Source organism: Armigeres subalbatus, chromosome 2 (genome assembly GCF_024139115.2).
Source record: "Armigeres subalbatus isolate Guangzhou_Male chromosome 2, GZ_Asu_2, whole genome shotgun sequence".
NCBI lineage: Eukaryota > Metazoa > Arthropoda > Insecta > Diptera > Culicidae > Armigeres > Armigeres subalbatus.
In genome coordinates, this window is record NC_085140.1 from 351,706,902 (window position 1) to 351,719,943 (window position 13,042).

Sequence of the window (13,042 nt, forward strand, 5' to 3'; positions counted from 1 at the left end):
TTCCAAGATAGCCGATTTGGGGCTTTGTTGTATAACCACCTTAAATAGTCAAAAACAAAAAAAAAAACAAACGGCTGTGATACGGAACGTAGAGTGTATCATATTTTCGCAATCTCAAAGTGTAGCCCGGTATAGAAAACACAGACGTCTTAGACAAAAAAGACAAAAAACCAATACAAATCTACTCAGTCAGTTAGCGAGCGGTGGTGATGAGCTACAATGTTTTCTATCAGACGTAGGTTGCATCCTTCTTCATCTGTGCTTTGCGCTGTGTAATCGGAATTTGAGCGACAGTCCCTTTCCATAGAAGAATGTTTATAGATAAGGTGTTTATCGCTGTGCACCGCCGATTTAGTGACTTAGGGGTTAGTAAGTTACTAAGAATTTAAATACGCTGATATCGTCACCGTATTAAGCTGCAAGTAGATCATATTTGTTCGATCCCATACACGCAGAACTGAAAGTATGCTCTTTTGTGGAGAAATATGCTCTTTTGCGGGAGAATGGGACTACCCATAAAAGGAGTATTATCTTCTTCTTCTTATTGGCATTACATCCCCACACTGGGACAGAGCCGCCTCGCAGCTTAGTGTTCATTGAGCACTTCCACAGTTATTAACTGCGAGGTTCCTAAGCCAAGTTACCATTTTTGCATTCGTATATCATGAGGCAAACACGATGATACTTTTATGCCCAGGGAAGTCGAGATAATTTCCAATCCGAAAATTGCCTAGACCGGCACCGGGAATCGAACCCAGCCACCCTCAGCATGGTCTTGCTTTGTAGCCGCGCGTCTTACCGCAGGAGGGAGGAGTATTATATGATGCATAAAATAAGATTTACACATTTTTCCTGTTTTTATGCATAAAAGTTAATCATTTGTGAATAAAAGTTAGTCATAATTGTGCATAATATTTATTCCTTTTTGTGTGTAGTCCCATTCTCCCACGAAAGAGCGTACTTTGAAGTCATATTTGAATACTTTATATTCAAAAGAGCATACTTCAAAGTCTTTTGTGTGTAAACTTTTTTAGCAGTGTAAAGCAGCGGATGACGACGGTACAGAACAAACAAGTGCATTGATAACAGATACCCTTGTCCCACCGAACGTTAGATATCGATCAGTTGAGACAGATGCCAGTTTATTATCAGTGGACATGTTGAGCAATAGGTAGGGTTTCTTACCCTATTCCCGGTCTTAAATGCGTACGACTGTTTGAATGTTTACTTAATATTTATGACAGGAAGCAACTTTTCCTGAATGTTGTGGGCCGTGTAATATTACAATGGGGTTCAATTCTGCTTGAAAAATATATTTTCACTCAATCTCTCAACATCTTAATCTCTCATTATCTCTCGGGAAGGTTAAAAAATGTGACGTAAACAAAAATATGCACGTTCGACGACAACGTGATGCCAGATGGTATTATTCATAATATTTTTTTTGGTTGAGAAGATAAAACATAAGAACAATATTTTTTTCACTTTTTGAAATCGAGAGAATTTCAAATAACATGATAGCGTTAACGTATTAGACAGATTAACGATGAAGTATTATTTTCATACTAAAAATAGGCTCTTGGCCTTTTGACTAGAAGTTCTTCGGCGAGGTGATTTTTTGTTCAGATTGAGGATACATTTCAGTTCGTTTGTTTTCGGTTCGTTGAGCTGAGTCGATTGGTATACAACACTATGGGTCTACGGGCCTTCTATAGAAAGTTTGTTTTTCGAGCGAACATATAGCCCCTCGGTACACTTAGTGTACCAGAAAGGCAAAAATACTAAATATTGTGCAAGATATATGGTAGACTTTTTTAAAATGATCAATCAAAGGCCTACGGCTTCCAAACAGTATAAATCATTAGTTTTCTGTGCAGTGAGCCGGGAATCGGGTTCATAGGCCCAAGTAGTGATTTACCCTATACGATTTGCGATAGAAGAATGACAAAAAACTGGTTGAAACCAAGCAAGCGCATGGTGTGGAAGAGAATCGAATGCCGCGTGGTCAAAAACAAATCTCACCAATTTACCAGCACGACGATAATGTCGCAGGCATTGTAAGCCAATTTTAACCATCTTTGGATTTAAAAAAAATGTTTCTGTTCCTCTCAAAAGGAATTCTACGATCTGCTTAGAAGAAGACTTTCAAGCCTATTGTAACGAAGCTACTGAGCCTTTCGGAAAAAAGCCTTCATACCTCTCAAATGGAGGCTTTCGAACCCTTAGATTCTAGATTTAAAGTCAATTGACGTTTTGCTCTTTTGAAATTTTGTTCTACCGTCTTGGTGGTGCCGGTGTAGTGTGCAGGATTCAACGGGCTTTGATATCAGAAAAATATATAAAGTGGAATGTATTAAACCGTCTAAGACGAATTAAGTACTCTCCATTTAATTCCACCAGTTAATTTTCGTTATCTTTGCAGATACGTATTTCGACCACAACTGTGTGGTCGTCTTCGGTGTCTCGTACTTGACTCGTCTTAAGTCGAGTTAAGTCGAGTCAAGTACGAGACACTGAAGACGACCACACAGTTGTGGTCGAAATACGTATCTGCAAAGATAACGAAAATTAACTGGTGGAATAAAATGGAGAGTACTTTATTTGTCTTAGACGGTTGGCTTTGATATATTGGTCGCCATACATAATATATTCAATACCATGTTTTGAAATAAAAAATCATACAATCATCAAAACTTTATAGATAAGTTTTTATTGGCATTGTAATACATCCGCCATTACGCATTTTTGCCCGAGGTACCCCCTGGGGACATTGAAGGTACCCCCAGGGGTACATGTACCCCAGGTTGAGAACCGCTGGTCTAAGCCAAAGCCTCATTCAGTCGGGCACCTGAATCTGTAAGCAGTGTTGTTCTACACTCTGTGTAAAAAAATATGCCCCATCCAAACGGTTTTACAATCTTAACTAAGTAAGTGCATCCAATAAAATATTTGTATATAAATATATATCAATAATGTATTTCTAAGTGTCCATCGTTTAGATGGAGTAAAATCAAACAGCAGATTTTTTTTTTGCACAGAGTGTAAGACAACACTGCCTGTAGGTGACTCATTTCATTTATTTAGTCTACATTTAAACAGATAACACTGAATCAACAATTTGACCGGAACCATCGGCGAAGACCACTGCAGGTGACTCGCAAATTATATTTGATGTGGTACATAAGCTTTTGTGAAGGCTTGAATACATGCCCAAAACGCCAAAACCACTTGATATATTTCCTAGTAAATTCCTCCAGATATTCCCCCGAAAAATTTCAATAAAAAACCTTCCCGAGCAGCACAAGTCAGACTAAAATGGTTGCAGCAACTTGATAGTGACCAAATCTAGTCGCATATCCGTTGCAGTAATCTATGTGGGACATGTGTGCTACTTGGGTTAGAAAATTACTTTATGTATTCTTCCGGAAATGTCTCACGAAATTTCTCGTCAAATTCCTTCACAAATTCCATTACGGATTTCTTCAGAAAATCCTTCACGAATTTCTTCAGGAAATTCCTTATTAAATTCATACAAAATAATTGTTTCAGTAATTTCTACGAAAATGTTGTTAGGAATTCCTTAGGTGAATCGTTAAGAAATTAGCATTAGCATTAGCATTAAGCATTTCGCACAAATTCGTAGGTGGTACAAGCCAACACTATTGTACGAGAGTAGCTTTTCACTTTCATCCGTTACCACAGATAATGATTTGGGACTAATCACTACCTCTTAGATGGAAGCAAGGCACTTTCCAATAGTCGAGATCTGTCCTGGCCACGTCCTTGCGAATACTGAGGAAGGGGAAGGATGGTTAGTTGGACACCTACTTAAGAAAGATGCAGAGAACTCTACGACTCTAACTCTAGAAATCGTTAAAAACTGTTTAGCAACTCTTTAATTTTTTAAAGCAATACCTCCTTATGGATTTTTTTGGCAATTGTTCTATAAACTTCTTAAATAAATTCTTCCAGAGGAATTTATTCGGAATTTCTTCTAGCAATTCCTTTAAAACATTCTCCGGGAATTTTTCCAGAACTTCCTGCAGGAATTCTATCGAAAATGCCTTCAAGGGTTCTTTACGAAATTCTTTAAGTAATACCTTCGGTTTTTCCAGTGTTAGTTGTTTAATTTGTTTGTTTATTTTTTTCGAAAATTCAAATAGCAACCACCGAAAACTATTTCATTCTCTAATTAGTTTTCAATGGATTTCCTGGAACAAATGTAAGAAGGAATCCCGGAGGCTTTTTGAAGAAACTTTTAAAGAAATCCCTGGTGAAATATCCAAAGGAATTCTTGGTGGATTCTTTAGATCATCCAAGGAAAATTTTTTGAGGAGTTCCTCAATGAATTTTTTGAAGAAATTCCTGGAGGGTTTTGTTCAAAAATTTCTAAATATATTTCCGAAGGCATTTAAAAAAAGCCCGAATGGATTTTCGAAAATAATTCCCGTTTGAACTCTTAGAGATTTTGAAGGTATTGCTTAACGACATCTTAAAAGAATTCCTGGTATTTCTGAAGTAATTCCTAGATTTCTCCAGGAATTCCTTTGGATTTTTTTCGTAATTCTCCAAATTCTTCCCTCGGAAATTGCCTCAGAAGTTCTACAAAAACTCCTCCGGAAACGAATTCCAGAAAGTCTTTCGGAAATTCTCTCAGCTATATTTTGGAATTTCTCTCAGGAATTAGTTCGGAAAAAGTTCCTTCAGAAATTTGTTCAAGAAAACCTTGGGAAAATCGTTAAGGTATTTTCCCGAAAATTCCTTAAGAAATTCTTCTAAGAACTCTTTTGGAATTCCTTGCAAAGTTCTAGTTCCTAGTTCCTTAAGAACTCCTGATCAAGTTCCTGAAGGAATATCCGATGAAGTAAGTAACTCAAAGTAACTCCTGAAGGAACTTCTGACAGTCTTAGATATCTCCGAATTTATTTGGACACTCCGTCAAGACTTCGTTCAGAAATTCAGATATAGTGCCTTCTGAAAATCCTTCGTAAATTCTTTTTATGGGCTTCGTGGCCGTGCGGAAAACGACGTCAATCGTCTAGACGCATGTGCTATGGGGTTGTGTTTCGATTCCCGGCCGGTTAAAAGAAAACTTTTCGAGATCGAAAAATTCTCCATTGGTCCACTGGGTGTTATGTGACCTGTCCGTTGTCTCATGCTTGGTGTTGAGTGTTCAGTCTGTACGACCTCTGGTCGAATACGGTGTCCCTGTCTTTTTATTTATTTAAGAAACATCTACAGAGAATGTTTTAGGAGTTCCTTAGGAAATTGTTTCAGAATTCCGAAATAATCTCTAAAAACTCTTTCAGATATTTTTATTTATAGATTACTTCGGATTACTTTCAGCTTTGGAATTTTGCTTTGGAGTTTCTTTGAAAATTAATTTGTTATTTCTTCGGAAGATTATTTTAGGAATTCCTTTGAATTTTTTTAGTAATTACTTTAGGAGTTCTTTATCAAGTTCCTCAACATTTTTTCCTGAAATTCCCATTAAGCAATTTCTAGATAGTTTCTCCGGGTAATCCTTTGAAAATTCCTCCAGTAAATTCTTTTGTAACTTGTATACTGACAAAACTAGCTCTGTACACATCGTTGATTCGTCCAGTCGTCCTGTACGTCCATGAATCATGGATGTTAAAAGATGCAGATTATCGTATTCTCGAAGTGTTTGAGTTGAAAATACTGCGCTTAATACTTGGCAGCGTGGTGGAAAATGGTAAATGACGCAGACGAATGAATGAATCACGAGTTAAATCAAGTATACAAAAATGCAGACATAGGTAAGTTTATAAAATAAGGCAGATTACAGTGGGTTGGACATGTAGTGCGCATGCAGGAAGAGAGATCAGCAAAAGAACTTGCAGAGAACCTGGAAGAGGACGTTGGCTCTGGGGAGTGCAAAAGAGGAAGATGTGGGAGCAGCCGCGGATGCATTTTGGAAATACTGTTAGGAATTCCTTCGAAAATGTCTGTGGAGATTTTCTCAAAATTTTCTTAAAAGGTTCCTACTACACTTTCCGACACTACTTCAGGAATTATTTAGGAAAGTCCTTCAGAAAATTCTTTTAGGAATTCCACCCAAAAATAGTTCATTCTTTGATAAATTTACGAATGAATTCCAGCAGGAATATTTTATGATTTACTAAAGAAAATTCCCAAAGAGAACCTGAATGGATTATTCTTTCCAAAATAAAAAAAACGGCAAAACTTTTGCATATAAACAATAGAGACGGATCCTTAAAAAAACGAAAATCGATCCATAAATAACTTCTGAATGTTCCATAAAACGCTACCATAAATCCATAAATTAGTTCAGGAGATCCCATGAAGAATATTTTTTCGATCCATAACTAAACTAAAATTTAGCAATTAATGGGAAAATATGTTCCATTAACATAGTCAAGAAAAACAATACAATTCCTGCTATTTTACCATGAACAAATGATCCATAAATCTTTGGAAAATGATCAATAAAAAACTATATTTTGATCCATAAAACCAAATTTGCGCATTTTTTTATCGTAATGATGATCCATAATTTCAGTAGTATGATCCATAATTTTGGTCATATGATCCATAACTCTGGCCATTTGTTCCATAGCTTTGTTCAAATGATCCATAGTTTTGGTGATATGATCCATAAATTTTGGCAAATGATCCATAGATTTTATAAAATGTGTGGATCAATTAATATAATTCATTGGCCTTCTTTCCAAGCATTATGGATCATATAAACAAAATTATGGATCATATTACTGAAATTATGGATCATCATCAGGATAAAAATTGCGCAAATTTGAAATTTTATGGATCAAAATATAGTTTTTATGGATCATTTTTCAATTTATGGATCATAAAATTATTTTTTATGGAATCTCCCGAACTATTTTATGGATTTATGGTATCGTTTTATGGAACATTCAGATGTTAGTTACGGATCGTTTTTCATTCTTTTATGGATCGTTTTTGCATATTGAACGGTGCAAAGTAAGGGCTGCCAAAAAAACTGCGGAAATTGTCATAGGATTTTACGAAGGAATTCCTAATGAAATTTCTTGAGAAATACCAGTAGGAATTTAAAAAATCATAGTTTCCTCCAGAAATTCTTTCAGAAACTCCACCAAGAACTTTGTTGGCATATTTAACCAAATTTCAGGAAAAATATTACATTTTTCTGAAATTTTGATATTTTGAGATCAAAACGAATGAAGGGTATCATAATCCTCAATAGGAAATAACTTTTAAAAAAAGTTATTAACAAATTAGCTCTATGACACCGAAATCTAATTCTTAACACTTAGGGGTCACGAAAAAGTCAAGCAGGATTTATTGTTAAAATTTGATTAATCAAAATAAAAGAATAACAAAAGAGTGGTAATTCAAATAATATTTTGAAATCGGGTATTGATTAGTATCGCCGGCAATAGACTATTTTGAATGTGCTATTTGATGATCGGCAAACGCAGAATATTGCAATTTTAATCCACTGAAGTCGGTTTTTATACGGGCGATTCCTACTGTGTGAATCAAAACCGCGGTAATCCAAAAATCCACGGTAAAATTGATTTTTCCAGTCATTTATTTTTTTATCCACGCCGGTTCACGCCGCCGCCGCCGATAAAAGTCAACGGCGCACAGCCGTGACGCCGCCTCCGCAAAAGGGCAAAAAGTGGGGCAAAAAGTGACCACCACGCAGCCGCTGCCTAATTCCAACGCAAGTTGCTGTGTTTGTTATAAGAAAGGCGCATTTGGAGAAAGAAAACCGGCATTTTCTGGAAAGAAAGGGTTGATTTTTCGGTGGCATCAGAGTTTGGCGAGGTAGCTTGGTTGCTGTTGCTGTGATTGGAGAGAAGAAATGGCTGAAACGATGTGAATTTTCTCAACATAATGAAATAAAACCGCGTGGTAGCTAATGGAATTTATATGGAATTAATGCTCTTTGCCGGGGGATGGTGAAGCAATTTCATTTTTGTTTTCATTTTTGAAATAAATTTATCTCGGATCAACTTTCTCTAGTATAAACAGTGATCCTTGAAAGAACCGATTTATGTATTTTCCGTAATGCGTGTTTTGAATCACTATTGGTGATGAAGATAATGATACTACCATCTATTGTAGCAAATTGTAGTGTGTTCTGAAAAGAACACAAAAATGCGCATTTTATTTAAATTTAATACATTTTCTGCAGCAACCCCCACCGCTACTGACGCCATCATAGCCGCTACATTTTTTGTCACTTTAAAGAAAATTCTTCACGAATCCACTATTTTCCGTTTAAAATGGACTTACGCTAAATGCGCCTTTTACAACCACTATCAGCAGTCAAACCATGTTCCGAGAAAGGTTAACTTGCTGCTGACAACGGCTTCAAAAACTACCATCCTTCGGAATGAGTTCTCAGCAGTAACACGCCGAAGATGTCCACCGACGCCGATACTGAGACCGCTCTCTAATGCCGATACGACTGCTCTCTGCGGAATGTCGAATAAAATGGCTCGCAAGCGCAGGAAAGCAGCTGTTATGTTTCCAATCAAGTAAGCCCATTTGCCCCGCCTTTTCATTAACCGTTAAAGGTTCTTCTTCATTAACCGTTTGCGCCCTCAAGAATTACCAAAGGGGCGGAGCTAATTAGATACACAAAAGCAGCTTTCCCGCGTGTGAGCCATTTTGTTCAAAATTCCGTGGAGAGCGGTCCCAGCATCGGCATCGGTGAAGGCACAAAGTGAAGGCCTTTGGTGCGGTGTTGTTCAGCATTGGGTGACATGGGTTGCGCGCCGAATATCATCTCGATAAGCGTCGATAGCGTCTGCCGCAGTTTTGCGATAAATCATCGTGAGATCGGCCAGTAACTTAAGTGAACTTTTCTCGCGTGTTTCGGATTGCTGTTGAGTTAGCATTTAGAAGGGCGCATTATAATCTAGGTTTGTACTACTTACGAAATAGTGCAAATCTTTCAACGCTTATTCCAGTGCTGATGGAAACTGTTACGATTGAAGATTAGGAAAATAGATTTTTTTGTCTTTATTAACGAGACTTTCAGCCCAAGGCTGGCTCGTCTCGAGTAGGAAAATAGATGAAATAATGCAAAAGTAGAAAAGTTCTTGTGGTTTTTACTTCCGGAATTTTTTGCTTTTAATTCAACTTCCACGACCTATTTACTGAGCAGCCTCTAAACGCAGTTTGAAAACCACTGTTATTCAGATCGGCGCTTGTTCATCGCATAACAATTAAAAGCTCGCCGATTTAATTCGTGCGTCTTGATGCTAGTAACCAATTGTAACCTCAGGTGTTTGTAATTTGAATCAATGCGATAAAACGTTTATTCGAACAACGAACTCCCGAGGTTACGATTGGTTGCAAATATTAAGACGTGACATAAATTTGAAGACATTATTGGATGGGTCGGTTTTTATTTGAAGAGATAATAAGTTTACTTTCATTATCTACTGCTATTTTATGCGCCTCAAAACGGGAACAAAAGAATCGACCATTTGACAACAAAATTTTGGGGAAATAAATAATTATAGTCAATCCGAGGAAAACTTATCAGTGATTCTGCAGAAAATTATCCATTTTATGTTTCAGGTAATATCGAATAATTTTATTCATTTCATGAAAAATTGTTTAACATTATGAAACAAAAACAACTAGCACTATCGGTGGTCTTCTTTTTTTTTAATTATTAGATGTTCTAGTACTATAACATTCAATGTCAAAACTTGATTGCATTTTGGTAGATTTTTTTTCAACTTCTATGTACAAATGTATGCAAAGGGACCAACAAAATTATGTACATTTCTGTGGAAGTTTAGAATCCAATACATTCAGAAATCATTTAAACATGAGGATTCAATTTCGACTAAGAAAAGAAAACGGTAAAAACGCTAGCATTGATCACTTTATTTCCGCAAGTCAAACCATCGGAAATAACGTTCAGCTGACTCCCACGATGCTTTTACCGTTAATCACATAAAGCTAACAGGGTTATCATCAAAGACCACACTCTCCGGTATTCCCGGTATCACCCATTCGAAAGCCACACACATACACCGGGCTAAACCTTAAAACAAACACCTCGGGTCGGTGGTCGCACGCTTCACTTACCTCTGTGCCACTAATCGGCTTAACGTATGGACATTTTTCAACGAATCCAATGGCAATCCTTGCAGCTGATTGTCGGAGATGTCCAGCGAGACGAGCGAGTGCTGCATGAAGCTGGAAAGAGAAGCGAAAAGCAAATAGAGCATGTTACTGAAAATTGAATAAACTTTCCAGAAGCCCGTTCTGCTCCCACGCACCCCCCCCTTTATCGACTGTACTGGTTATGTTTTCAGTTTCCCGATTTTGGTCACTCGCTGCAATATGGCACCCATCAGACGTGTCACTCTCAATCGACAAAAATGGCAAATGCCCCGCTATTCGAGATGGAAAATATTTGAACGCTCGGTAATTGAATTTTATCTCCTGACAGATTGGTGCCGGAGGCTTCACGTGCCGAAAGGTGCTATGGCCAGCGAACTTCTGTTAGCCTGCCGCTGTTCTATCGAGTAGGTATTTACATCTAATCTGATTGGAGGTGTGTTTTTGGGGGGAATGGAAAGCTGGATGGACAGTGGCAAAGCTTTCCGATTTGGCATCCTTCCGGACCGGCTGGCCTCAATACGATTTGATTTGATTTGATGCCTCTGCTGTTGCTTGTGAACATCAACAACAGAAGACACACCTGTCAGATGAACAAAGGACAGGAAATAAATCCTAAACACCACCTTCCGCCCCAAAACCGTAGGATTACCTGCTGCTGATGTTTGCCGGACAATCCAAATGCGCAATGTGAGTATTGACAAAGTGAAATCCTGGCATGGATTTGTCCGGGGAGCAACGGAAATAACAGTTTTTCTTATTGAATTACGGGAACTATTGTTCGAAAGCATTTGCGTAGATTGAAATCTGGGACAACTGAACAGTCAATACAAATCATTTATTTTATGGGATGACAAACACAGTTTCATCCATCGTGTTACTATCAAATGGTTAATCTTCATTGTACTCTGAGGCGGGGAATAGAATTTGTCTCATAGAAGCGTCAAGAATGAATTGTTTGTAATTTAAAGAGTGTTTCGTTTAATGGCATCTTTTGAAATTGTTGAATGCCTTTCCTACATCTCGTTTCGTTTGAACTTCGAAGCATTCATTCACTAAGTAAGATATACTTCTATATATTTGTAGCAGTTGGCATTTAGCCAACCTTTTTCTACAGGGCGGGGCGATAGTGCAAAAGTGTCTCACATGTTGTATTAAAATTCAAACAGCTGCAAGCATTCTAAATTGCGGTTTTGCTGGAGAGCTAAGCTCTTAAAAGGCGTGCAGCAAACCTACACGCAATCAGCGTTCGTAATATTTTCTTACAATTTTTGAGCCTACCAAAATTTGTAAAAGAACTGGGATATTGCGAAAATGCTAGATTCTTATACAAATATGTTCTGCTAGTTTTCCTTATTATTATTTATTCAGACTAAGGCCGAAGTGGCCTGTGCGGTATATAAGAGTCTTCTCAATTCAGCTCGGTCCATGGCTACACGTCGCCAACCACGCAGTCTACGGAGGGTCCGCAAGTCATCTTCCACCTGATCGATCCACCTTGCCCGCTGCGCACCTTGCCTTCTTGGCCCCGTCGGATCGTTGTCGAGAACCATTTTCACCGGGTTACTGTCCGACATTCTGGCTACGTGCCCGGCCCACCGCAGTCGTCCGATTTTCGCGGTGTGAACGATGGATGGTTCTCCCAACAGCTGATGCAACTCGTGGTTCATTCGCCTCCTCCACGTACCGTCCGCCATCTGCACCCCACCATAGATGGTACGCAGCACTTTCCTTTCGAAAACTCCAAGTGCGCGTTGGTCCTCCACGAGCATCGTGCAGGTCTCGTGTCCGTAGAGGACTACCGGTCTAATGAGCGTTTTGTAGATTGTCAGTTTGATACGGCGGTGAACTCTATTCGATCGGAACGTCTTGCGGAGTCCAAAGTATGTACGATTTCCAGCCACTATGCGTCTCCGAATTTCTCTGCTGGTATCATTTTCGGCAGTCACCAGTGAGCCCAAGTACACAAATTCTTCTGTCACCTCGATTTCGTCACCACCGATGCAAACTCGCGGTGGGTGGCTCACATTGTCTTCTCTTGAATTTCTTCCTATCATGTACTTCGTCTTCGACGTGTTGATGACTAGTCCGATCCGCTTGGCTTCCCTCTTTAGTCTGATGTAGGCTTCCTCCATCTTCTCAAAGTTACGTGCCATAATATATATGTCGTCGGCGAAGCCAAATAGCTGGACGGACTTATTGAAAATTGTACCACTCGTGTTAATCCCTGCTCTTCGTATTACCCCTTCCAAAGCGATGTTGAATAGCAAACACGAAAGACCATCACCTTGCCGTAACCCTCTGCGGGTTTCGAAGGGACTCGAGAATGCCCCTGAAACTCGAACTACGCACATCACCCGATCCATCGTCGCTTTGATCAACCGTGTCAGTTTATCCGGAAAACCGTGTTCGTGCATTAGCTGCCATAGCTGGTCCCGATCGATTGTATCATATGTGGCTCTGAAGTCGATGAATAGATGATGTGTGGGCACGTTGTATTCGCGGCATTTCTGCAGTACTTGGCGAATGGCGAACACCTGGTCCGTGGTGGAGCGTTCGCCCATAAAACCCGCCTGGTACTGCCCTACGAACTCCCTTGCAATTGGTACTAGTCGACGGCATAAAATTTGGGAGAGTACCTTGTAGGCGGCGTTCAGCAATGTGATTGCGCGGTAGTTGATACAATCCAGCTTATCGCCCTTTTTTGTAGATGGGACACACGACACCTTCCATCCACTCCTGCGGCAAAGCTTCCTCCTCCCAAATATTGGTAATGACCCAGTGCAGCGCTCTAGCCAGTGCCTCACCACCGTATTTAAATAGCTCTCCTGGTAGTTAGTCAACTCCAGGCGCTTTGTTGTTCTTCAGCCGGCCAATCTCCTCCTGGATTTCCTGAAGATCC

General features: G+C 39.1%; 1 protein-coding gene across 1 annotated transcript in view; it reads right to left on the reverse strand.

The window, feature by feature from the left end:
* The window catches only part of LOC134210045 (chaoptin), a 72,220-nt gene extending 61,360 nt beyond the window's left edge, over window positions 1–10,860 (reverse strand). Inside the window, exons 1-2 of the mRNA XM_062686068.1 lie at window positions 10,793–10,860; window positions 10,105–10,215 (exon numbers count right to left, since the gene is read on the reverse strand). Coding sequence (XP_062542052.1) covers window positions 10,105–10,215; window positions 10,793–10,860 — 179 coding nt within the window. The remainder of the gene's footprint in view (window positions 1–10,104; window positions 10,216–10,792) is intronic.
* Window positions 10,861–13,042: the final 2,182 nt, after the last annotated feature.